We start from the raw sequence: 27936 nt of genomic DNA, 5'->3' as shown, positions 1-27936 counted from the left end.
GCTTTGCATTTGACTTGACATTCCTTATGCCGTTTCTTATTATTTTCAGTTAGTTCCTTCCATTTTCTGAAGGATTTTCTTTTAGCTCTAATAGCTTCCTTCACCTCACTATTTAACCACACCGGCTGTCGTTTGGTCTTCCTTCCTCCTTTTTTAATATGCAAAATATATTTGGCCTGGGCTTCCAGGATGGTGTTTTTTAACAGCATCCACGCCTGATGTAAATTTTTGACCCTCGCAGTCGCTCCTCTAAGTTTTCTTTTCACCATTCTTCTCATTTTATTTTTTGAAAGTTAAACGCTAACGTATTTGATTTCCTATGTATTCTTACGTCAAAGCGAATATCAAATCCGATCGTATTATGATGACTGTTATCAAGCGGCCCCAGCACCATTACCTGGCTTTCAAATTACATTCTTCTCTCCAGTCTTTAATAACAAAAAATATTTACGAAATGAAGGTATTGACAAAGGTAGCCCTTACCCAAGCGCAGATTACCACTCAGCAGCTTACCGAAGTGAAACAGGTGAAAAAATTACAAGATTTGGAAAAATTAAGTCAGATCACAATTAGGGAAAGAAGTTTCACTGTACGTCGATTAGAGTATCTTGAAAATCAATCCAGGAAGTTAAACCTGAGATTTACTCATTTTCTAAGATCCCCATTGATAGCATCGATTGATATGGTGAAGAAATCCTTAATCGAGGTTCTAGGGATGTCAAAAGAATCACTTCCTCCTATTGTGCGTGTTCAGTATTTGCAGACTAATGCTAAAGGTACAATTGGGATTTCTCAGCCGAATATGGTAGAAAGATTTAATCTGACATCCTTTTTGGAGTCCTCGCTGGAAGTTATAACTCAAAAGATTAACAGAAGTGGTAGTTTTTGCCTTGGGAATTATTATTATTATTATTAACATTTGTATAGCGCTACCAGACGCACGCAGCGCTGAACACATGACATAGAGAGACAATCCCTGCTCAATAGAGCTTACAATCTAAAACTAATACAGACAAGACAATTAAGGGCAAAGGAAGTACTGGGAGAGAAGGAACAAGGGGAGACAATTGAGTAGTAGCTAGGAGCCAAAAGCAGTGGTGAAAAGGTGGGTTTTCAGCATAGATTTGAAAACAGGTAGAGATGGAGCTAGACGTACAGGCTCAGGAAGTCTATTCCAGGCATAAGGTGCCGCAAGGGAAAAGGAATGAAGCCTGGAGTTAGCAGTGGAGGAGAAGGGGGACGACGAGAGATTTGTCCAGTGAGCGGAGTTTACGGGGAGGAATGTAGGGAGAGATGAGAGTGGAGAGGCAATGGGGAGCTGTAGAATGGATGCATTTAAAGGTCAGTAAAAGAAGTTTGAATTGTATGCGGAAGCAGACAGGGAGCCAGTGAAGTGACTTGAGGAGTGGGCTAGTGTTGGTATAACAATTTTGGCGGAAAATAAGTCGTGCTGCAGAATTTTGGACAGACTGGAGAGGAGAGAGATGGCTGAGAGGAAGACCAGTGAGAAGTAAATTGCAATAATCCAAACGAGAGGTGACATAGAGGCATATTTTCAAAGCACTTCGGGAGGCTAAGTTCCATAGGTTTCTATGGAACTTTGGGAGGCTAAGTGCTTTGAAAATAAGCCTCATAGTAACATAGTAGATGACGGCAGAGAAAGACCTGTATGGTTCATCCAGTCTGCCCAACAAGACAAACTCATATGTGCTACTTTGTGTATATCTGACCTTGATTTGTATCTTCCATTTTCAGGGCACGGACCATAGAAGTCTGCCCAGCACTAGCCCCACCTCCCAACCTCTGCTAGGCTTCTGAACAGGATTCCTTTATGTTTATCCAACACATTTTTGAATTCCGTTACTGTTTTCATCACCACCTCCCATGGGAGGACATTCCAAGTATCCACCACTCTCTCTGTGAAAAAATACTTCCTGACATTTTTCTTGAGTCTGCCCCCCTTCAATCTCATTTCATGTCCTCTAGTTCTATCGCCTTCCCATCTACGGAAAAGGTTTGTTTGCGGATTAATACCTTTCAAATATTTGAACGTCTGTATCATATCACCCCTGTTTCTCCTTTTCTCCAGGGTATATATGTTCAGGTCAGCAAGTCTCTCCTTATACGTCTTGTAACGCAAATCCCATACCATTTTTGTAGCTTTTCTTTGCACCGCTTCAATTCTTTTTACATCCTTAGCAAGATACGACCTCCAAAACTGAACACAATACTCCAGGTGTGGCCTCACCAACGACTTATACAGGGGCATCAACACCTCCTTTCTTCTGCTGGTCACACCTCTCTCTATACAGCCTAGCAACCTTCTAGCTATGGCCACTGCGTTCTCGCACTGTTTCGTCGCCTTCTGATCCTCAGATACTATCACCCCAAGATCCCTCTCCCCATCTGTACATATCAGACTCTCACTGTCAAACACATACAGCTCTCGTGGATTTCTATTCCCTAAGTGCATCACTTTGCATTTCTTCGCATTGAATTTTAATTGCCAAACCTTAGTCCATTCTTCTAGCTTCTGCAGATCCTTTTTCATGTTTTCCACTCCTTCCCGGGTGTCCACTCTGTTACAAATCTTAGTATCATCTGCAAAAAGGCAAACTTTACCTTCTAACCCTTCGGTAATATCACTCACAAATATATTGAACAGAATCGGCCCCAGCACCGATCCCTGAGGCACTCCACTACTCACCTTTCCCTCATAACCTCAGATAATCATGTCCGCATAACTTAATAAATCAGATGTTATTGAGATGTCTTTTGAACAAGCAGTGCTAAGAAAAACAAGACAGGCATGGGGTCTACTGTCAATATTTCTGGCTGCTCTCAATTTCAGGCCTGCTGCTTTTTTCTTCTTGCTGTTCTTACCCCGCTGCCTCTCCGTGAGCCATTTCAGGAGGGAGAACATATTGATGTATTTCCACTTCCAAATCTTCCTTCTCAACCTATCATGGACATATTGCCACAGCCATGATCTGTCAAGTAGCAATGTGGACCCACAGTGTGGGATGCCCATGAGTTCCAAAGCACAAAGCAATAGCAGAGGATTACACAAACCAAATCCAGCCAAAGGGATGAAGTGAAAGTCCTTTTTTCAAAGCACCAGAGATCGGACCTGACACGGTACGTGTTTCAACAGAAAGTCACCTGCTTCAGCGGTCACAACACTACTATATAAATAAAACAACTTAGTCACAATAAGCCTAAAATGTCATGAAATGCAAGCAAATAAAACTATGTAAAACAAGAGTGAAATAGTATTAAAATAAAGCAGTATAAAACTTGTAAAATGAGTGAACAGATCAAGTAAAACAGATGGTCACACACATAAAAGCATCATAAACTTTAAAACAGACGGAGAAAGATATAAAAGGAACATCTAAACAGTGTGCTTTAAAAAAAACAAACAGTGTGCTTATTAAAAAAAACAGCATGCATTAGAAAAAATTCAGCCTACCTTGACAAGAACGTAAGGCCTAAGATGGAGCTGAAGGAAAATCCTCTGAGCTCTCCATGCTCAATGTGCCCCCATCACTTCTGCTATGTTCTTCCCACAGCAAGCTTGGACCATCCCAGCAAGCTTGACTACTCCTCGCCCACCTGCCTGTGCTTCTTACCTTTCTTCATGTTATGCCTGGTTCTCCCTCCACCCCTACCCCCGGTTCCTCCACTACTCCAGAGTACACTTATCCAAGGTCATCCCAAGGCATATCCCTAATCACACCCTCTCCAAAAGACATCACACAATGTGATACCCACAAGTGAGCCTTCTGTGGAGTAGCCCCACACACTGAAATACTCTCCTTCAAAGGCTTCACTTAACACAAGACTTAGCTCGACTTCAGGAAGCAGGGGAAAGCTTGGCTCTTCCAGGCCTTTAATAGAAGAAATAACTAACTTCTTAGTCTCTCTCACACACACACACACACACACACAAGGAGTGACACTGGCTGCACATACTATAACAGGACATGTTTACCCACTCCTACCCTAGCTAGGATAATATTCAAGCACCTTTTTGACCTCATTTGCAACTTTCTTTAAATTAGTTTCCTTATTTTCTTACTCATGTTACTCTGCCTTATCTATGTGTTCCATCTTTACTTACACCCTATACTGCCTATTAACATGTTTTATTGCATATTATGTTGACATTGTAATGTAGTATACTATGCTATACTTTGTATTGTTGTTTGAATGTTTTTTTTTACTGCTGTAATTGTCTCTTACTTATGTTTGACTTATTCCTGCTGTACACCACCTTGAGTGAATTCCTTTAAAAAATGTGGCAAATAAATCCTAATAAATAAATATCTGTCCTCCTGCTGAAAATGGTTGGCTTTGACGACAGTGTCAGTGGTTGTACACTCCCTAGCATTGTAGCCCTCAGGCCATTCTCTGGCACCTGTGAAGACAGGATATTGCCATCCTATCCCTTCACCTTCTGGCTAGACTAATAAGCTTTGGCTTTTCTCCTGTGCCATTCAGTGTCACTCATAATGTAAATTAATATCTTCTGTAGGTCCCAGCCTCCAAAGCCCCCTGTTAAGCTGTTCGTGAGCCCTTGTGCCTAGGCCGAGGCTTAGGAAGGATCTTGGCCAAGGCGTAGGGTAGACCGACCAGGTGCAAAGCAGAACCACTGCCACAAAGCCCCACACACTCAGCACAAACCACTAGCACTACCAGAAAAGGGAGATAGACCACTCAGGCGGGCCTCACGGCCGAACAGGAACCCACTCGTACAGAGTCCAAGTGTACGGGCCTCACGGCCGATCTGGAACCAAGACATACAAGAAGGAAGTGAGAACAACGAGGGATCCCAAATGGGACTGAAGCGCATGCAACACACAGAGCGCTAGCTAGTGACACAAGGGAAGGACGACAGACAAAGGCTGCCCGCCTGCTAGCTTGTCAGCCATTTACTTGCCTGCCTGCTAACTTGTCAGCCATTGACTTACCTGCTCTCCAGCTTCTCCCTGCTCATTCCTGTCCATCTGCACCAGCTTGCTCCAGCCCGCCTGCTAGCTTGGCAACCAATGCCTTACTTGCCTGCTTGCTAACTTGTCAGCCATTGACTTACCTGCTCTCCAGTCCATCAATTTCACCAATTCCAAGCCTCCAATCCAGCTTTTCCGCTCTATCTATCTGCTTCTCACCTCAGTCACTACACATACACCTGTTACACCGCATTCACTACTTATGGCCCCTGACCACATTCTCTTCCTTGCCCTGTCCCTTCCTAATCTTTTCCCCCTCCCCCTTCCGCTGTCTACCGCTGGAACTCATTGCCCACCCATGTCCCCTCCCGTCCTGCTCGCTATGGCAATACCCTATTCACCCCCATCCCTCACCACCTCACCATCTTTCTTGTCCCCCTCCTCCTTCCTAGCTCTTAACCTTCAACACTTCCTGCCATTAACCCATCACCATTCCTCCTAAGTGCATCCCGTCTTCGTCGCCTTCGTCGCCCGACCTCCCCCACCCTCCTCCACACTCTCTTGCTATCTGCGGGAGACATTAATCCTAATCCAGGCCCCCCTCACCTGTCCTCCTATCCATGCAAACGATTCCATGATATCTCCAATCTCGTCTCTATTCCCCTCTTCCCTCCCCTTCTCATGTGCCCTGTGGAATGCCCACTCGGTCTGCAACAAACTGCCCTTCACCCACGATCTCTTCATCTCTCGTTCCCTTCAACTGCTCGCCCTAACTGAAACCTGGCTCTCCCCTGATGACTCTGCCTCAGTCGCGGCCTTTTGTCATGGAGGTTATCTGTTCTCCCAAACTCCCCGCCCAGCTGGCCGCGGTGGAGGCGTCGGGCTACTACTCTCGCCCTCCTGTAGTTTCTAACCCCTCCTCCTACCGCAGTCTCACTGCTTCTCATCCTTTGAAGCACACTCCATCCGGCTATTCTACCCATTGCCACTAGAGTGGCAGTCATTTACCGCCCCCCTAATAAATCACGGGTTTGAACAAGGGTTCTGGTAGCTTATGGACAGAGATGCAGTTTTAAGACTTAACTTCAGACGCTTAGACTCTCTGTTTTTTGTCTCAAAAATAAGACTTTATCCTGACTTATCTAGAGACATGCAGAAGAGAAGTAAAGCCTTTTTGGCATTGCACCAGAGACCTTTGGCCCTAGGGGCTAATTTTCTGTTGAAATTTCCATGTATATGTCGTGTCTTGTTTCAAAATAAGCAGTTTCAATTTATTGAGCCTAAACAATTAGAAGAGTTTGTGATTGCCAGGGAAGAGGAGAAAGTGAATGTGATTAAGTAACAGATGTACAGTGCATGATTGGAAGAAGAGATAGTATTTTGTTATTTTCCCTTTCCTTGAATTTATTTTTGCTTAAATGATAAAGGTAAGCCACATTGAGCCTGCAAATAGGTGGGAAAATGTGAGATACAAATGCAATAAATAAATAAAATAAGACTTTATCCTGACTTATCTAGAGACATGCAGAAGAGAAGTAAAGCCTAGTGGAGGAGTAGCCTAGTGGTTAGGGTGGTGGACTTTGGTCCTGGGGAACTGAGGAACTGAGTTCAATTCCCGGCACAGGCAGCTCCTTGTGACTCTGGGCAAGTCACTTAACCCTCCATTGCCCCATGTAAGCCGCATTGAGCCTGCCATGAGTGGGAAAGCGCGGGGTACAAATGTAACAAAAAAAAAAATAAATAAAAATAATTAATTGCAAGGATTTAATCTCAGTAGAGATAACCTGTATTGATTTTAATTTGAATTTGTTACAAATTTCTGTATCTTCTCTGAGTTGTAAAATAAATAACAATAAAAAGAAAAGTTTTTTTTTTAATTAATAAATAAAAGGGGGAAAATGAGGTGACACCTTTATATTGGACTATATACATTTTTTTACTAACATTTGGAGATCAAAATCTACTTCAGGTCGGGACAGTATAATGATGTAATAGTATGATTGTCCTGACTTAAGTGGTTAAGTACATAAGTATTGCCATACTGGGACAGACCGAAGGTCCATCAAGCCCAGCCTCCTGTTTCCAACATTGGCCAATCCAGGTCACAAGTACGTGACAAGATCCAGAAAAAGTACAATACATTTTATGCTGCTTATCCTAGAAATAAGGAATGGATTTTCCCCAATTCCATTTTAATAATGGTCTGTGGACTTTTCCTTTAGAAAGCCATCCAAACCTTTTTTAGACTCCACTAAACTAACTGCTTTTACTGCATTCTCTGGCAACAAATTCCAGAGTTTAATTACACGTTGAGTGAAGAAAACTTTTCTCCGATTCGTTTTAAATTTACTACTTTGTAGCTTCATTGTGTGTCCCCTAGCCCTAGTATTTTTGGAAAGAGTAAACAAGCGATTCACTTCTACTAATTCCACTCCATTCAGTATTTTATAGACCTCTATCATATCTCCCCTCAGCCATCTTTTCTACAAGCTGAAGAGCCCTAGTCGCTTTAGCCTTTCCTCATAGGGAAGTTGTCCCATCCTCTTTATCATTTTCGTTGTCCTTCTCTGTACCTTTTCTAATTCCACTGTATCTTTAAGATGCGGTGACCAGAATGGAACATAATATTCAAGGTGCTGTTGCCTCCAAAAACTAGTTAAAAAGTGGAGGAGTGGCCTAGTGGTTAGGGTGGTGGAACAATCTTGCCTGGAACAATCTTCCTTTACCCATACGCCATGCCCCCTCCCTACCCATCTTCAAATCTCTGCTTAAAACTCACCTCTTCAATGCTGCCTTCGGCGCCTAATCGCTTGAGAAATATAGAATGCCCCAATCTATCCACCCTATCAGATTAACTGTTCACTCGTCCTCTAGATTGTACACTTATCTTTAGATTGTTCTCTTGTCTTTTAGATTGTAAGCTCTTTGAGCAGGGACTGTCCTTCTATGTTTAAATTGTACAGCTTTGCGTAACCCTAGTAGTGCTTTAGAAATGTTAGTTAGTTAGTAGTAGACTTTGGTCCTGAGGAACTGAGTTCGATTCCCACTTCAGGCACATCAGGCACAGGCAGCTCCTTGTGACTTTGGGCAAGTCACTTAACCCTCCATTGTCCCATGTAAGCCGCATTGAGCCTGCCATGAGTGGGAAAGCGTGGGATACAAATGTAATAAAAATAATAAGTTAGTGCAGTAAAAATGTATCACTTGTTTTCTCTTTTTCTTTTATTTGTTAATTTTTAATGTAGCAATTGGAATATGTAAGTTTTTGACATTTACATCTGCTCTTTTTATATTTTGCACAGCACAAAGGGACATATAACTGTTTCTGTTTTTTTTTTGTTTTTTTTTTGGTTTTGCACTGTATGCAGAGTATGGCTTCTTGGGGGTTCATTTTATGTTGTCTACGTATTTCTATTTTTATTTTGTGGTTACTTCAGGGGCTACCTCTGTTCATGTGTGAAAAAGGCTGGGTATTCTGTTAGCATCAAGTGTCTGTGTAGGACTGATCTGTACTAATCCAGCTTGTTTTCTTTTCCAATAGGTGTATTAATGTTCTGCCTACTGCAATGCTCGGGGTGTTGGGGGGTTTTCCTAGGAAGGACCTGGTGTGACTCCCTGGAAATTTGCTTGTTAACTTTTACTAGATTCGGTTACCCAACTTGTTAAGAATACTTTTTACTTTGTAGTAAAAAAAGGGTAGTTTTAAGAGCTGTTCTTTATTACTTTTACTTGAGTATTTTTTTGTGGTAAGATCTTCTACTTTTACCTCTCTACTTTTGAAGCCAGTACTTCTACTTTTTACTTAAGTACTTTTGAAAAGTAACGAACCCATCTCTGCAAACAGATTATGAAATTACTAAAGCTTCAGTATTTAATTACAGACTTCAGGGGGAAACAATCATTTAAATATGCTCACAAAAAAAAGAAAACAGTCACTATAAAGAAATGTTATGTCAATTTGATACCAATAGTGTTTTGGAATAGGCTACTCCTTTTCACTGTTTTACATCTCTAGGTATTAGATTGTAAGCTCTTTGAGCAGGGACTGTCTTTCTTCTATGTTTGTGCAGCGCTGTGTATGCCTTGTAGCGCTATAGAAATGCTAAATAGTAGTAGTAGTAGTAGTAGGTATAGTTGGAAAGTATGTTGCATGTGTAGAAATTGGTGATTAAAAAGTTATTGCTTAGATTTTTTTTTCCATTCCCTTGTGGTTTAAGGAAGAAAGAGAAAACCCTGCAAAGAGGAGTAGGACGGAACATGATCTAGACAACAACCTGATCACATCTACACCTCGGACAGGAGATAAATCTACTAAAGCCATCTCCCGCGTACGACAGAAAAGTCAGGTCAATGGAGGTTTGTAAATATTAGATTCACATGTTAATGTTGTGAGGGAAGGGAAAGCCATTATAGTATAGCAATTCTGCTTGTTTCTACATTTTGTTGATCTACTTTGGAGATTTCAACTTGGGGATTTGCTTAGTTTGTCTGAAGCAACTTGAACCCATTATTCAAGAATTGGAGCTGTTAGGCATTTTGGTACTGCAGTGGGCTGTAGCAACTATGAAACCTTGCAAACAAGTATGAAACCCTGCCATATGTCCCTATAGAAGTCCATGTCAAAATTGATTAGCGCTTACTTAAAATAAAGAATTAACTATGTCATCTGGTTAGAAATGAAGAGAAAACAAGCTGAGAATGCCTATCCAAGTTTACTTTCATAGGGAAAACAAAGCAGACTTTAAATAATCCTACCAATGGTTTCTGTGTTTTCCAGAAGCTGGAAACTATGATGTTGCTATCCAGCATGTGAAAGAAAATGGAAAAGCAGAAGATGCTAGTGGTGCTGTTAGCCCTCCAAGGACTACGTTGCTGGGGACTATATTTTCTCCTGTCTTCAGCTTCTTCTCACCAGCAAATAAAAATGGTAAGTGTAAAAGAATTCTGAAAATAGGGTAAAATATGCACAGTATTAAGAAGCAGCATTTAGCATCTTACATAAACATAATTATGTAGTGAAGCATTCTGAGATGTTAGGCAGAGAGGTGTGGTAGCCGTGTTAGTCCACTCTTAAAGGTTATCAGTAGAAATCAAACAAAAACATGGAAAAGAAAATAAGATGATACCTTTTTTATTGGTCATAACTTAATACATTTCTTGATTAGCTTTCGAAGGTTGCCCTTCTTCGTCAGATCGGAAATAAGCAAATGTGGTAGCAGATAGTATATATAAGAGAAACATCAAAGCATTACTTTGACAGTCTGACAGAGTGGGATGGTGGGGGTATGCATGGGGACATCAAAGCATTTCATTGATATTCTAAAAGGATGGGTGTTGGTAGGTGAGAGGAGGGTTAGAAAACCCAGATCCTTATTAAGTCCTGTCTGTTGGCTGTTAAAATATTCAATCATTCTTATTTCAAAGGTCTTACGTTCCTGTATTGTTTTAAAATTACCTTTCAGTATTCTTACTACTACTACTACTTAACATTTCTAGAGCGCTACTAGGGTTACGCAGCGCTGTACAATACTGTGTTAGGCTAAAGCAGTGTGAAGCCTTTAAATTTGTTTCCTCATTTGTACATAGTTTTAGATTAATTTATCTCACTGTTCGCTAGCAGTACAGATGTTTGGCCAACTACAGTAAGTGATGTTTGCTGGAATGTAATTTCAGGGACATCTGGGTCTGATTCACCAGGGCAAGCTGTGGAGGCAGAAGAAATAGTCAAACAGCTTGATATGGAACAGGTAGATGAGATTACTACTGGCACAGCAACGTCAACCAATGGGGCGAGTTATTCCAGCCAAGCAGCACAGATCCGACCTTCAATCAACAACGGTTTAGAGGAAGTGGAGGAGGCACCTAGCCGTGACCTTCCACTGCTCACAGGTGAGATGTGCATAGAACATTCTTAAGATTTTTTTTTTTTTAAAGGCCGGTTGTAGCCAAAATACTTAATGGAGTGCTGCAGGAATGAAAGGAATATCTAAGAAACATTTACTTATAATGTGACAACAGGCTTAAAGTTCCATCTTGTCTGTGCCTTTTTTCTCATTCTGTTGGAATGCTACACAATGAATGCTCTCTGTTCAGTGAGAAGAACAGCATCGGGTCAGTGTGTAACTTATTTATTTATTTCTTGTCTATTAGATTGTAAGCTCTTTGAGCAAGGACTGTCTTTCTTCTATGTTTGTGCAGCACTGCGTACGCCTTGTAGCGCTATAGAAATGCTAAATAGTAGTAGTAGTAACTTGCTCTTTGTCCCTGTTGAAGGCAGGAGTCCTCAAACCCTGGTTTGGATCTTGTCTCTGGTGTTTCTGTGGAGCCACTGACAGGGCACTCAGCCAGTGAACAGATGTCTTCAGAGAGCATGGGAATGACTATCGTTGCTAATCATTATGTGTCTGGCATAACAGCTCCCACACTTTTTCCTGCAGCTCCTCAGTCACTCCTTGGGTCTGAGCTGATTCTGGAAGGCATTTTTGAGGGCCCCTCGACGTAGGCATGAACAGTGTGTTTCCTCTCTCTTTTTTTTTTTTTCTCCATACTTTGTGCTGCTTCATCAGTCTTATTTGTTGAAACAGGCTCAGGTTCTGCTTCCTTTATTCGGCCTCCAGAGAATTTAGCTATTAAAAAGAGGATACTGCTTCTCCCCCTGACTGGGATACAGCGTCATTAGTTTCTGAAACCCATTCTCTTGTCTCATTCTCTGCCTTCGGGTTCCTCTGGTGATAAGGATGGCTTGGAGTGGGGTGAGCGTCCTAATGAGGAGGAAGATGGTACCTCTGTGGCTAGGATCCATTCCTTCTGAACATGCGTGGGATAAACATAAAGGAATCCTGTTCAGAAGGAATGGATCCTAAGGAGCTTAGCCGAGATTGGGTGGCAGAACCGGTGGCGGGAGGTGGAGATGGTGCTGGGCAGACTTATACGGTCTGTGCTGGGACTGGTGGTTGGGAGGCGGGGATGGTGCTGGGCAGACTTATACGGTCTGTGCCCTGAAAAGGACAGGTACAAATCAAGGTAAGGTATACACAAAAAATGGCACATGTGAGTTTATGTTGTTGGGCAGACTGGTTGGACCGTGCAGGTCTTTTTCTGCCGTCATCTACTATGTTACTGTGTTAAAAGGAAGAACTTCCTTAGCGTCCATCCGGACCGGACCAGGATTGGACTGATGGGTTGTGCTCGCCTACCAGCAGGTGGAGACTGAGAAAAAACTCTGACTCTAGAGAGCCAATAGGAGCCCTGGCCATGTGACCTTAGCCTCAGTATTTTCTCAGTATTTTCTCAGTCTCCCAGCAGGTAGGAAGTGAGCCCATTAGTCTCTCTCCTTTTCTCTTTAGATATTACAGATATTTGTGATAATTCTTCTGTGCCTGGAATCTTATTTAGAGGCTTGACAGGGTTTCCTTTCTCTTCTTTCTTTGACAGCCTCGGGGGTGTTAAACTCGGGTGTCTCGAGTCCACCCCCCTTCCTCCCCATCTCCCTGGCTTAGCAGGGAAGGGCCGTCCCTTTCTCTGGAAAGGTGTACCGTCTTTGGGAGAGGCAGCCACTTTTAACAGGTAGCTGCTTTAAAAGAATTAAATCAAATAAAAGGAAATTCAAAGAAGCAGCCTTTCTTTCCCCAAACTTCTAACGAGCAGGCAGCTCCAGTGTTTTATTATGATTGAGGGGTTATAAAAAAAATAAAAAAAAACAAACAGAAGAAAATAATTCAGTATCTGTGACTTTAAACAGCGATTTTTCTCATCAGATTTAATTTCCTCCATTTTCTTGCGTTTTGGCGGCGGCAGTTTAAACAAATGACGAAAAAAAAAAAAAAGAAATGTGCGAACCGCGTAAGCGCGGCCACCTGTTTTTTCCGATATGGCTTAAAAGTTCAAACAGCTGCTGTCGGTCAGCGTCGCGCAGTTCACGCAGCCGGAACGTGTAAATTTTGCTCTCCCTTCAAGGTTTCTTCGGGTCCGGTGCTGCCTCCAGTTTTTTCGGGGCCTTTTTCGCCGGCTGTTGTTTCTTCGCCGTTCCACTGGGCTCCGCTTGTTCGGAGGTGTCGGGCGCGCTGTCGACGATCGCCACAGGGCCAGTGGAGCGAACGGCGGCCATTTTGTTTCTCCCTCCATCTTATCAGTCGGGGATCTCTCTGCTGAAGGTAAGGCTGCAGTTCATAGAGCAGTTCGGCTCCAAGATGTGTACACTTTTGTATGTGCTGAACGGCGTATTCTAAAATGCTCTTCACATCAGCAGGCAATATTTGGTTGAAAGGGGGCTCCTTTCATATATGAATATATAACAAGCTTTTCTTCTTTTAAATTTCTATGTATCACGGGGCTGTTAACACTAGTTTTTTCTGGTGCTCAGTCATTTTTCATTGCCTGGTGGAAAATCTACATCTTATCATAATATCATAATTCATTTCAAGCATTTTCCTCAATAGCTGTAGTATTATACAGTGTTTTAAGAACTTTAGAAACTTTCTCTAAAGGCATAGAGTAGATTTCTGTCTTTCTCATTCCCTGGTGAATAGGACTACATTGTCTAAGAGTCAATTGATTGGTACTTTGCAATTCTGACCATAATATATTAGTTCCTTTCAAGCATTTTACTCCATGCCTATGATGTTATATAGTGTTTTAAGAACTTAACAGACACTCTCAATGGCTGTAGTGTTATACAGTGTTTTCTTTTTCCGACTTTAAGAAGCCTTCTCTAGAGGCATACAGTATATTGTTCAGATGCCATGGGGATATATCAGCTCTTTCATATTCTCTGAGGGACAGTCCTGTCTACCAAGCTCCCAATCACTCAGCTGCCTTAGCAGGCATGCTTTATTCATGTCTTCCCTTCTTTTCCAACTGCCTTGAAGCCTCTCATTTTTCATTTTAGCTTTCTTCTGGTTTTTACAGGACATATGGTCACTTAGAGAATAAAGTCATCCTTTCACTTAAAGATAGTGGACGGTCCTCAAACCATCTACTCGTGTTTGTCTCTACTCTATCAGTGCAGCATTGGCAGATTATAAACATCCTGGTTTGGTCCAGTATGCCTATACATACCATCTGCTATCTCTTCCTCTTCCTTAGAGACCTGATGTTATATCAAGCTTTCTTGAATTCAGATACAGTCTTGTCTACACTGCCTTCACCAAGTGGCTGTGGCACAACTTCACTTTTTTCGTTACAGGTATTTTCCAAGTTTGTCCTTTTTCATTTTCATTCTATGCGCCTTCACTCCAGAGTGTTCTTTCAATTGGAAGGGGATTCACTCACTTCCTGTGTATTTATACCATAGGTACATAAGTATGGTTATGCTGGGTAAGGCCTAAAGTCCATCAAGTCCAGCATTCATATCTAATGGGCATAGGTACATAAGTTTTGCCATTCTGGGGAAGCTCAAATGTCCACCTTTCTACAGCCAGAACAGCATTAAAGAAAAGAAAAAAAAAAAAAAAAAAAAAAACCTCTCACGAGAGTATCGAACAGAAATCTGTGCTCCAAAAGCAAGGCTTTGCAGTAATTCTGCAAACTAACGCATACAATATTTGCCATGGCTGTTCACCACTAGGAACACCGGGGACCCTGGGCCTAGGTTCGGTGTTTTAACCTGAAACAAGCTCAATATTCATATCTATTGGGTGTGAGTCTGGTACTACTACTACTACTTAACATTTCTAGAGCGCTACTAGGGTTACGCAGCGCTGTACAAATTAACAAAGAAGGACGTTCCCTGCTCAAGGGAGCTTACAATCTACATCTCAGTGAGGGAGGACGCATGACCGTGGTACGTGGATTAGTGGTATGTGGATTAGGGAGATCCAAGAAATTACAGGCCGGTGAATCAGACGTTCATACTGGGACAATTTTTTTCTGTCCGGAGCGTACTACCATAGCTGGTGGACTCCTATATTCAGAACTTTCTATATTCAGAACTTACCCAACTATGGAACGCCATAGAGATAGGGTTGGAGTTTGTAGCCCTATTTAACTGGTGTCCTTGGTCACCCTTCCTCTTCTCCTCAGGATCCTGAGAATGGCTAGTTTTTTGCTTATGCATTAACCGGTCATTTTCAGCAGTACTCTCTCTTCCGTTCTTTTATAGATCTAAGAGGATGTTCATTGCGCTCTTAGGGTCATTTCATTCTTACCTAGACGACTGCCTAATTGGAGAAAGTCTTATCAGCAGAGTTCTCAGGTCACGCACCGGGTGTTGCATTTCTTACAGTCTCTAGGTTGGGTGGTGATTGTAGCCAGGCCTCTCATTTGATCTCTCATTTGATCTCTCATCAGATATCTCTGATTTTCTCTTTGTTTAGTCAGGTTGGCGCACAGTCTTTTGTCTCCTCTGCAAACATCCCAGTTTATATTTTTCTTGGTGACCTTGGGCCTTCGGCCATTTCCTCGCTCTATTCTGCAGAATGCAATTTTACTTTCTAATGCCCAAGAAGGAATTTTCCTTCATCCTATTGTGAATCTCAGGGTCATCAATCGCGCTATTTAAGTGTCATCTAGTTATCTCAAGAACCTTAGTTCTGTCATTGGGATGCTTCGTGCAGTACACTTTTTGGCAGAAGCTTGTTTGTATATATTTTTTTTCTGGGGGACCTCAGCAATTCGTTTTACCTTCGGGTGAATTTTGTTTTCCCTACTGACAAACAAGGCGGAGAGAGCTATGTTGGTCCTTGCCATGGCAATGGGTTATGTCATCCGCCAAGGAGGAGTTAAGAGTATACTCTTGAGTTTGTACTCATTTTTTCTTAGTTGTGTCACCCTGCATTTAGGTGAATGGACTCTCATTTTTTCAGCCTTACTTCCTCACTGCGACACTTCAGGGCTATCTCTTTTTGCCTTCAGGCTCACGAACATTTCTTGCTTCTTCCGTTCAGCAACAGTCTTGACGGAGACAGGGACAGATGCCAACGTCCAGCAGGGGTTTTTCAGCCTTCTTTATGCGTTTATTCCATCATCTCACTAGGTGTTTACGCAGAACCAAGGCACCCTTCTACATCCGGACCCCCAGTCACTCAAACTTATGGCGTGGTTACTGGGTCTGCAACATCTTTGATATTTTCGCAGGAAGTACTTCAAGTTTTAATTGCTTCCAGACAGAAATCTACATTAAAGTCCTATGAATCAAAGTGGCGACGGTTCACTCTGTGGTACTCCTCTCGCCACTTCATTCCACAAACAGTATCCATTTTGCATGTTTTGGAATATCTTCTGCATCTTGCGAAATCTTGTCTGTCTTACTCATCCATTAGAGTTCATTTGGCAGCTCTATCAGTGATGCATGATACTGTTGACAACCGCACGCTTATGCAGCATCCACTGTCAAAGCGGTTTCTTAAAGGAGTCCTGCACCTGTACCTCCCGCTTCGTCCACCAGCTAGGTGAACTAGGTGAACAGACTCTTAAAGTTCTGTTTTCTAGTAGCCATAACTTTTTCTATAAAGTTTTCCTCTTCAAGCAGTGTTTCCCAGTAGCCATTGCAGCAAGTAGATCTATGTGTGGAATACTTCTACGGTTGGTAACTTCTTTTCGGTCTGCTGTAGTTTAAAGTTTTCACCTTTCCCAATCGGTTTTTTCTTATTGGTTTTGTCCTTCTAGCCAGTAGGCGTAAAAGTTTTTCATTGTTTCTAACCCGCTATATCGCGAAGGATCAAGGAAATGAGAATGTCTATTTCTCTTCTCGCTGAGAGGGCAGTTCCACAGCGTATTACAACATATTCCACAACTTCAGAAGCGGGCTCTATTCTTACTACGGCGATTTTTGGTGCTCTCGGTGCACATTGGTAAGTTGGCAACTTAGTCCTAGTTTCATTTTATTTTGCTCATTGGGACACACTACATGTTAGTTGTTGCCAGGTGGCCTATGCAGCATGAACATTTCTCTGCAGTTTTCATAGGGTCCCTCCCTTCAGATTACTGCTTTGGTACTTCCCATCAGTCCAATCCTGGTCCGGTCCGGAGGGACGCTAAGGAAGGAGAAATTAGATCTTACCTGCTAATTTGCTTTCCTTTAGTCCCTCCGGACCGGACCAGGCCCCTCCCATGTTCTCTCTACTCTTTAGCTTCTTTTATTAAGTAGGAAGTGTATTCAGTAGGAAGTGTATTCATTCCTTTACGATTCGTGGAACAATACTATATATATACAGAACTTTACGAGGTCTATACCACTTCTCTGGTGGTTGCTGGTGAGCTCAATTGCTGGAATCTATCTATAAAACCTTAAATACGCCATACCACTTCTCTGGTGAGAGTTGTGGCTGAGCTCAGTTGCTGGAATATCTATAAAACCTTAAATATGATTTACCACTTTTCTGGTGAGAGTTGCTGGTAAGCTCAGTTGATGGAATATATATAAAATCTTAAGTGGGCCATACCACTTCTCTGGTGAGAGTTGCTGGTGAGCTATAAGACAAGTGAGCCATACCACTTCTCTGGTGAGAGTTGCGGGTGAGCTATATTATGCGTGAGCCATACCACTTCTCTGGGGAGAGTTGCTGGTGAGCTATATTACATGTGAGCCATATCGCTTCTCTGGTGAGAGTTGCTGGTGAGCTATAGTACAAGTGAGCCATACCACTTCTCTAGTGAGAGTTGCTGGTGAGCTGTAATACATATCGGGCCATACCACTTCTCTGGTGAGAGTTGCTGGTGAGCTCTGATACTTGGCATTGCCGAGTGCTTTGTGGCTGCTAGGATTCCATACGGCACAGAAGGTCTTTCTTTTTTTTCCTGCTTTGTTATTCAAATACTGAGGCTAAGGTCACATGGCCAGGGCTCCTATTGGCTCTCTAGAGTCAGAGTTTTTTCTCAGTCTCCACCTGCTGGTAGGCGAGCACAACCCATCAGTCCAATCCTGGTCCGGTCCGGAGGGACTAAAGGAAAGCAAATTAGCAGGTAAGATCTAATTTCTCCTTAATACCTTGATAATTAGAACATTAGATGTTCTCTACATTACCGCTCCAACAGCTCAGTCTTCTTCCTCTATCTCAAATCCTATTATGACCTTTCATAATCATGAAGCTATATATGAAGTAATTTCAGTGCAATGGAACATTCCAGATGGTTGCTAGAGCCATGGCCAGGTTTTATCCACTTATCTCTGATGAGCTGAAAAAGCGAAAAATAACTTCCTTCAGCAGACTCCCTTGTTACTGCGGTTGCTAAGAAGGCTACAGTCCCTGCTCAGAGTTGCACTGCATTAAAGGATGTGCAGGCCTGAGTTGTCTCTTAAATGTCATTTGAAGTAACTGCTTTGTTTCTTCAGGCTACGATATCAGGGTCTTAACGTTGCAAGAGCATGTCTCTGCCTAGTTCAGCAGTCTGCTGATGTCTGACTCTCAGCCTTTGGACTTCCACCTTAGAAGCTGCTCTAGCCTGTTTCGCAGATGGCCTCTGTGACTTGCTTAGGTCATCTGCTAAAGAGATGGCCTTGGTGTTTTCAGCTAAACGCCTATTATGGCTTTGAAATTGGGCAGCAAATGTGCTATCAAAATCTACTCTTCACTAAGCTTCCCTTTTGTCCCCTGTAGTCTTGGGCACTGTCTGAAATCTTCTGCTCCTATGCGCACTGACACAAGGAAACACAGACAGGCACGCTTACACACGATCTAGCTGGTACCTAGCCTCAGTTACCCAACTCTTTTGCACATTCCCTGCGTGCCAACCATCTCCCACATGCTGCTTCATCGCCAAACCTCTGTTAATATCGAAGTCATAAATTTTAAACAAATTGGAGAAAATATTTCTTCACTCAGCGTATAATTAAACTCTGGAATTCGTTGCCAGAGAATGTAGTAAAAGCAGTTAGCTCAGCGGGGTTTATAAAAGGTTTGGTTAGCTACCTTGGAGGAGGGAGGTCTCCTAGAAGGAGAGCATCACCCTGGTGAAGTAGGAAGTACTCCTGTAGCCAGGACCTGCCCACCAGGGGATGTATTATCCTTTCGCACCGAGGATATATCTCCAAATGTTGCCCGGGAGGGAAAGGTTAGGACAGCTGTTGTACTTGGTGATTCGATCATTAGGCATATAGATAGCTGGGTGGCTGGTGGACGTGAGGATCGCCTGGTGACTTGCCTGCCTGGTGCGAAGGTGGCGGACCTCACGCGTCACCTAGATAGGATTTTATATAGTGCTGGGGAGGAGACGGCTGTCTTGGTACATGTGGGTACTAATGACATAGGAAAATGTGGGAGAGAGGTTCTGGAAGCAAAATTTAGGCTCTTAGGTAGAAAGCTGAAATCCAGATCCTCCAGGGTAGCATTTTCTGAAATGCTACCTGTGCCACGCGCAGGGCCCAAGAGACAGGCAGAGCTCCAGAGTCTCAATGCGTGGATGAGACGATGGTGCAGGGAGGAGGGCTTTAGATTTGTTAGGAACTGGGCAACATTCTGGGGAAGGGGGAGCCTATTCCGAAAGGATGGGCTCCATCTTAACCAGAGTGGGACCAGGCTGCTGGCATCGGCGTTTAAGAAGGAGATAGAGCAGCTTTTAAACTAGAAATGGGGGGAAGGCCGACAGTCGCTCAAAAGAGCATGGTTCGGGATAAGGTATCTTTCAAAGATATCACCATAACAGGGAAGATAGAGTATCCTGATAGTGAGGTTGCAAAAGAGATTGTAGTAGATCGGGTATCATTAAATAACAATAAAAATCAGACAAAAGATTGCCAATTAATACTGTCAAGTACTAAGCATGATGTACTTAGGAACAACAAACATAGTTTGAAATGTCTATATGCGAATGCCAGGAGCCTAAGAAATAAGATGGGGGAGTTGGAATATATTGCACTAAATGAAAAATTAGATATAATAGGCATCTCTGAGACCTGGTGGAAGGAGGATAACCAGTGGGACACTGTCATACCGGGGTACAAATTATATCGTAGTGATAGGGTGAATCGGATTGGTGGAGGGGTAGCATTGTATATTAACGAGAGCCTTGAATCAAATAGATTGAAAATTCTGCAGGAAACAAAACACTCCTTGGAATCACTATGGATTGAAATTCCATGTGCAAAGGGGAAAAGGATAGTGATAGGAGTGTACTACCGTCCGCCTGGCCAGGACGAACAGACGGATGCGGAAATGTTAAAGGAAATCAGGGACGCAAACAAACTGGGCAACACAATAATAATGGGGGATTTCAATTACCCGCATATAGACTGGGTTAATGTAACATCTGTACACGCAAGGGACATAAGATTTCTTGATGAAATCAAGGACAGCTTCATGGAACAGCTAGTTCAGGAGCCGACAAGAGAAGGAAAAATACTAGACTTAGTCCTTAGTGGTGCTCATGATCTAGTGCAGGGGGTAACGATACGAGGGCCGCTTGATAACAGTGATCATAATATGATCGGTTTTGATATTGGCATTGAAGGAAGTGAAACTAGGAAATCAAGTACGCTAACGTTTAACTATAGAAAAGGTGATTACGACAAAATGAGAAAAATGGTGAAAAAAAGACTGAAAGGAGCAGCTCGCAGAGTAAAAAACTTGCATCAGGCGTGGATGCTGTTTAAAAACACCATCCTGGAGGTTCAGGACAAATATATTCCACGTATTAGAAAAAAGGGAAAAAAGACTAAACGTCAGCCGGCGTGGCTAAACAGTAAGATAAAGGAAATCATTAGAGCCAAAAAACAATCCTTCAGAAAGTGGAGAAGAGAACCAACTGAAAGTAACAGGATAGATCATAAGGAATGCCAAGCCAAATGCAAAGCGGAGATAAGGAGGGCAAAAAAGGACTTTGAGAAGAAATTAGCTTTGGAAGCAAAAATACATAGTAAAAATTTTTTTAGATACATTAAAAGCAGGAAACCGGCCAAAGAGTCGGTTGGGCCGCTGGACGAAAATGGTGTTAAAGGGGCGATCAAGGAGGACAAAGCCGTAGCGGAGAAATTAAATGAATTCTTTGCTTCGGTCTTCACCGAGGAGGATTTGAGGGGGACACCGGTGCCGGAAAGAATATTTGAAGCGGGGGAGTCGGAGAAACTAAACAAATTCTCTGTAACCTTGGAGGATGTAATGGGTCAGTTCAGCAAGCTGAAGAGTAGTAAATCACCGGGACCTGATGGTATTCATCCCAGAGTATTAATAGAACTAAAAAATGAACTTGCGGAGCTACTGTTAGAAATATGCAATCTGTCCCTAAAATCGAGTGTAGTACCAGAAGACTGGAGGGTAGCCAATGTTACTCCGATTTTTAAGAAGGGTTCCAGAGGAGATCCGGGAAATTATAGACCGGTGAGTCTGACGTCGGTGCCGGGCAAGATGGTGGAGGCTATTATTAAGAATAAAATTGCAGAGCATATACAAAAACATGGACTGATGAGACAAAGTCAGCACGGATTTAGTGAAGGGAAGTCTTGCCTCACCAATCTAATGCATTTTTTTGAGGGGGTAAGCAAACATGTGGACAATGGGGAGCCGGTTGATATTGTATATCTGGATTTTCAGAAGGCGTTTGACAAAGTGCCGCACGAAAGACTCCTGAAGAAATTGCAGAGTCATGGAATCGGAGGTAGGGTATTATTATGGATTAAGAACTGGTTGAAAGATAGGAAGCAGAGAGTAGGATTGCGTGGCCAGTATTCTCAGTGGAGGAGGGTAGTTAGTGGGGTCCCGCAGGGGTCTGTGCTGGGCCCGTTGCTTTTTAATGTATTTATAAATGACCTAGAGATGGGAATAACTAGTGAGGTAATTAAATTCGCCGATGACACAAAATTATTCAGGGTCGTCAAGTCGCAGGAGGAATGTGAACGATTACAGGAGGACCTTGCGAGACTGGGAGAATGGGCGTGCAAGTGGCAGATGAAGTTCAATGTTGACAAGTGCAAAGTGATGCATGTGGGTAAGAGGAACCCGAATTATAGCTACGTCTTGCAAGGTTCCGCGTTAGGAGTTACGGATCAAGAAAGGGATCTGGGTGTCGTCGTCGATGATACGCTGAAACCTTCTGCTCAGTGTGCTGCTGCGGCTAGGAAAGCGAATAGAATGTTGGGTGTTATTAGGAAGGGTATGGAGTCCAGGTGTGCGGATGTTATAATGCCGTTGTATCGCTCCATGGTGCGACCGCACCTGGAGTATTGTGTTCAGTACTGGTCTCCGTATCTCAAAAAAGATATAGTAGAATTGGAAAAGGTACAGCGAAGGGCGACGAAAATGATAGTGGGGATGGGACGACTTTCCTATGAAGAGAGGCTGAGAAGGCTAGGGTTTTTCAGCTTGGAGAAGAGACGGCTGAGGGGAGATATGATAGAAGTGTATAAAATAATGAGTGGAATGGATCGGGTGGATGTGAAGCGACTGTTCACGCTATCCAAAAATACTAGGACTAGAGGGCATGAGTTGAAGCTACAGTGTGGTAAATTTAAAACGAATCGGAGAAAATTTTTCTTCACCCAACGTGTAATTAGACTCTGGAATTCGTTGCCGGAGAACGTGGTACGGGCGGTTAGCTTGACGGAGTTTAAAAAGGGGTTAGATAGATTCCTAAAGGACAAGTCCATAGACCGCTATTAAATGGACTTGGAAAAATTCCGCATTTTTAGGTATAACTTGTCTGGAATGTTGTTACGTTTGGGGAGCGTGCCAGGTGCCCTTGACCTGGATTGGCCACTGTCGGTGACAGGATGCTGGGCTAGATGGACCTTTGGTCTTTCCCAGTATGGCACTACTTATGTACTTATGTAAAAGTCCATAAGCCATTATTAAGATGGACTTGGGGAAAATCCACTACTTATTTCTAGGATAAGCAATATAAAATGTATTGTACTGTTTTGGAATTTTGCCAGGTACTTGTAACCTGGATTGACCACTGTTGGAAACAGGATGCTGGGCTTGATGGTCCCAGTATGGCAATACTTAGAACTCTTTCAAACAGTTTTGGCCAATTAATGTTCAATTCTGTTAGCCAGTAATGACCTCAAATTATAGTTTATATATATGCCCCTTCTTACTTAGAAGCTTGTTCAGCAGCTTCCCAAACTGACTTGCTTTGTTCTTGGAGTAGAGAAAGCAAATTCTGCCTGCATGTTGTATCCCATTACTGTTATAAGCAGCCCTCAGATAACCTGAGAACTTATACAAAAAAAAAAAATTATAAAACCAGATTTGGTGAAACAGATCAATTTATTATTTCAAAATACACCTTTGCAATGATGGTTGTCTTTAGAAGCAATAGGCACACCCCTCCTTAATGTTTACAGGTTTTATACCCTTTCTTTTTAGTTCAGCACATGGCATTTTCCACCTTCCATAGTCTTACAGCTTCATGGTCTTATGCTTAGATACATTGTTCTTTCTATTCTTTGGGCTTCTTACCCTTCCCTTCTTCTCTCTCTCTCTCTCTCTCTCAACACTTTTATCACTTTGCACACATTACTTTAAGCTAACAGAGTTCCTTTTGATAATGATTTTTAAAAGCTATAATATGGTGATTTCTGTTAGAAAGGGCCTACAGAAGTATAGTCCATCCCTAAAGAGTTCCTTTCTACTAGGGCATAAGTTATTTTTGCAAGTATGTTAAACGAAAAAGCAATTTCTCCAAGGACAAGCAGGCTGCTTGTTCTCACTGATGGGTGACGTCCATGGCAGCCCCCTCCAATCGGAATCTTCACTAGCAAAGGCCTTTGCTAGCCCTCGCGCGCCCATGCGCACCGCGCATGTGCAACCGTCTTCCCGCCCGAACCGGCTCGTGTTCGTCAGTCTTCTTTTGTCCGCGCTCGGGACGGTCGTGTTTTGCCGCTGTTTCGTGCCCCTCAAGTTGACCTCGCGTGTCTTCGCGATTTTCGCTTAAAAAAAAAAAAGAGAGACCGATCCGATCTTTACCCTATTCCCGTGTTTCCAGCTTTTTCCCGCGTAAGTTTCCTTTTGCTTTCGGGACCGGCATTTTTGGCCTCGGTACGGGTTTTTTTCTCCCTTCTTTTGGTGCCTTTCGTCGTCATCGCAAATTTTGATTTCGCCGGCGTGATTTTTCCGCCCATGTCATCGAAGTCTTCCAGCGGCTTCAAGAAGTGCACCCAGTGCGCCCGGGTAATCTCGCTCACTGATAGGCACGCTTCGTGTCTTCAGTGTCTGGGGGCTGGGCACCGCCCGCAGGCCTGCAGTCTTTGTGCTCTTTTGAAAAAGAGGACTCAGGTAGCGAGATTGGCCCAGTGGAACGCGTTGTTCTCGGGCTCTTCGACGACAACAGCACGGGCATCGAAGTCTTCGGCATCGACTGCATCGAGGCCTCTACCTCGTGCATCGTCGGTACCGAGGTATCGAAAGGCTGCGTCGACGTCGGTGATACCGGGACCTCCGCTATTGCTGATGTCGTCGGACGGTGGTGCTTCGTCTTCAGTGCAGGTGAGGGCTGTCCATTCCCCTGCTGGTGGCGGTGAGCCTTCGGGTGGGTCTCCCCCTGCCCTGAGGGCTCCTGCGGTACAGCCCCCCCCCCCCCCCCCCCCCCCCGATATCGACCTTCTTCGGCCTCGGCCCCGAGGAAGCGACGGTTGGATTCTACGTCCTCGTCAGTACCGGGAAGCTCCGGTGACATGCTTCGCTTGAAGAAGTCAAAGAATCATCGTCACCAGTCTCCTTCCCGTCTCGGTACCGAGAGCTCTGGGTCGCCGAGGCAGTCGGCACCCAGTAGGCATCGGCACCGTGAGGACCGCTCACCCTCTGTTCAGGAGGTGTCGATGCGCTCTCCCTTGGACAGCCGGGAACCGCCTCCACGCCCGGAACAGACTCTGACCTCGACGCCTGCATCGGCTTCTCAGTCTTTCTCCACAGCCGCTCTGCACGAGAGTCTCCGGGCCGTTCTTCCAGAGATTCTGGGAGAGCTGTTGCGCCCTTCCCCTCCGGTACCGGGGGTGCTTGCGCCACCGGTACCGTTGAGTGAGGCGCCGGCTGGCCCCATGCCCGAGGTGAGGTCAAGCGGTACTGGCTATGGCCGCCTCACAGGCAGACTCCCCGCCGAAGTCGGCGGAGGGAGCTTCGCCGATGCTGGCGAGGGAGTCCACCTCTCGACGCTCCTACCGTGGCCCTGTTTCCACGGAGTCGAGTCGGGCACGGCTTCAGACACAGGTTCGTGAACTTGTGTCTGATACCGATGGTGAGGCCTCGTGGGAGGAGGAGGAGGACATTAGATCATTAGATATTTGTCTGACGAGGAGTCTGATGGCCTTCCTTCTGATCCCACTCCCTCCCCTGAAAGGCAGCTTTTTCCTCCCGAGAGTCTGTCTTTCGCGGCCTTTGTCCGGGAGATGTCTACGGCCATCCCCTTCCCGGTGGTTGTGGAGGATGAGCCCAGGGCTGAAATGTTTGAGCTCTTGGACTATCCTTCTCCACCTAAGGAAGCGTCCACAGTACCCATGCATCATGTCCTAAAAAAGACATTGCTGGCGAACTGGACCAAGCCACTATCTAATCCCCACATTCCCAAGAAGATCAAATCCCAGTATCGGATCCATGGAGACCCAGAGCTGATGCGCACTCAGTTGCCTCACGACTCTGGTGTGGTGGATCTGGCCCTGAAGAAGGCTAAGAGTTCTAGAGAGCATGCTTCGGCGCCCCCGGGCAAAGACTCCAGAACCTTAGACTCCTTTGGGAGGAAGGCCTATCATTCCTGTATGCTCGTGCCCAAGATTCAGTCCTACCAGCTCTACACAAGCATCCATATGCGGAACAATGTGAGGCAGTTGGCGGGCTTGGTGGACAAGCTCCCTCCTGAGCAAGCCAAGCCGTTTCAGGAGGTGGTCAGGCAGCTGAAGGCGTGCAGAAAATTCCTGGCCAGAGGGGTATATGATACCTTTGATGTTGCGTCCAGGGCCGCTGCTCAAGGTGTGGTGATGCGCAGACTCTCATGGCTGCATGCCTCCGACCTGGAGAATAGGATCCAGCAGCGGATTGCGGACTCCCCTTGCCGAGCGGACAACATTTTTGGAGAAAAAGTCGAACAGGTGGTAGAACAGCTCCACCAGCGGGATAACGCTTTCGAGAAATTCTCCCGCCGGCAGCCTTCAGCATCTACCTCCTCAGGTAGACGTTTTTATGGGGGAAGGAGGGCTGTTCCCTACTCATCTGGTAAGCGTAGGTACAATCCTGCCTCTCGCCAGCCTGCGGCCCAGGCTAAGCCCCAGCGCGCTCGCTCTCGTCAGCAGTGTGCGCCTCAGCAAGGCCCCATGGCTCCCCAGCAAAAGCAGGGGACGAGCTTTTGACTGGCTCCAGCAGAGCATAGCCGACATCAAAGTATCCGTGCCGGGCGATCTACCAGTCGGGGGGAGGTTGAAAGGTTTTCACCAAAGGTGGCCTCTTTTAACCTCCGACCGTTGGGTTCTTCAAATAGTCCGGCAAGGATACACCCTCAATTTGGCCTCGAAGCCTCCAAATTGCCCACCGGGAGCTCAGTCTTACAGCTTCCAGCACAAGCAGGTACTTGCAGAGGAACTCTCCGCCCTTCTCAGCGCCAATGCGGTCGAGCCCGCGGGCAAGAAGGGCTGGGATTCTATTCCAGGTACTCCCTTGTGGAAAAGAAAGCAGGGGGGATGTGTCCCATCCTAGACCTAAGGGCCCTGAACAAATATCTGGTCAAGGAAAAGTTCAGGATGCTTTCCCTGGGCACCCTTCTTCCCATGATTCAGGAAAACGATTGGCTATGCTCTCTGGACTTGAAGGACGCCTACACACACATCCCGATATTGCCAGCTCACAGGCAGTATCTGCGATTTCAGCTGGGCACACGTCACTTTCAGTACTGTGTGCTACCCTTTGGGCTCGCCTCTGCGCCCAGGGTGTTCACGAAGTGCCTGGCTGTAGTAGCAGCAGCGCTTCGCAGGCTGGGAGTGCACGTGTTCCCTTATCTCGACGATTGGCTGGTGAAGAACACATCCGAGGCAGGAGCTCTACAGTCCATGCAGATGACTATTCGACTCCTGGAGCTACTGGGGTTTGTGATAAATTATCCAAAGTCCCATCTTCTCCCAGTACAGAGACTCGAATTCATAGGAGCTCTGCTGGATTCTTGGACGGCTCGTGCCTATTTTCCGGAGACCAGGACCAACAATCTGTTGTCCCTCATCTCCCAGGTACGAGCGTCCCAGCAGATCACAGCTCGGCAGATGTTGAGATTGCTTGGCCACATGGCCTCCACAGTTCATGTGACTCCCATGGCTCGTCTTCACATGCGATCTGCTCAATGGACCCTAGCTTCCCAGTGGTTTCAGGCTGCTGGGGATCTAGAGGACGTGATCCACCTGTCCAAGAGTTTTCTCAAATCCCTGCATTGGTGGACGATTTGGTCCAATTTGACTCTGGGACGCCCTTTCCAAATTCCTCAGCCACAAAAAGTGCTGACTACGGATGCGTCTCTCCTGGGGTGGGGAGCTCATGTCGATGGGCTTCACACCCAGGGAAGATCAGACTGCAGATCAGTCTCCTGGAGTTACGAGCGGTCTGGAACGCTCTGAAGGCTTTCAGAGATCGGCTGTCCCACCAAATTATCCAAATTCAGACAGACAACCAGGTTGCCATGTATTACATCAAGAAGCAGGGGGGCACCGGATCTCGCCCCCTGTGTCAGGAAGCCGTCAGCATGTGGCTCTGGGCTCACCGTTACGGAATGTTGCTCCAAGCCACATATCTGGCAGGCGTAAACAACAGTCTGGCTGACAGGTTGAGCAGGATCATGCAACCTCACGAGTGGTCGCTCAACTCCAGAGTAATGTGCCGGATCTTCCTGGTGTGGGGCACCCCCTTGGTAGATCTCTTTGCATCTCGAGCCAACCACAAGGTCCCTCAGTTCTGTTCCAGACTTCAGGCCCACGGCAGACTGGCATCGGATGCCTTCCTCCTGGACTGGGGAAACGGCCTCCTGTATGCTTATCCTCCCATACCTCTGGTGGGGAAGACTTTGTTGAAACTCAAGCAAGACTGAGGCACCATGATTCTGATTGCTCCTTTTTGGCCGCGTCAGATCTGGTTCCCTCTCCTTCTGG

At 44.8% G+C, this 27936-nt stretch overlaps 1 protein-coding gene across 1 annotated transcript in view; it reads left to right on the top strand.

Moving 5' to 3' along the window:
- CTDSPL2 (CTD small phosphatase like 2) overlaps window positions 1-27936 on the top strand; it is a gene marked incomplete in the record, with an annotated part of 403243 nt that overhangs the window by 79637 nt on the left and 295670 nt on the right. The window contains 3 exon segments of the mRNA XM_030189827.1: window positions 9170-9308; window positions 9730-9879; window positions 10626-10841. Coding sequence (XP_030045687.1) covers window positions 9170-9308; window positions 9730-9879; window positions 10626-10841 — 505 coding nt within the window.

This window comes from Microcaecilia unicolor, chromosome 1 (genome assembly GCF_901765095.1).
Source record: "Microcaecilia unicolor chromosome 1, aMicUni1.1, whole genome shotgun sequence".
NCBI lineage: Eukaryota > Metazoa > Chordata > Amphibia > Gymnophiona > Siphonopidae > Microcaecilia > Microcaecilia unicolor.
Note: the sequence above shows the minus strand (reverse complement) of the source record. Positions and strands in the feature narration are given on the sequence as shown.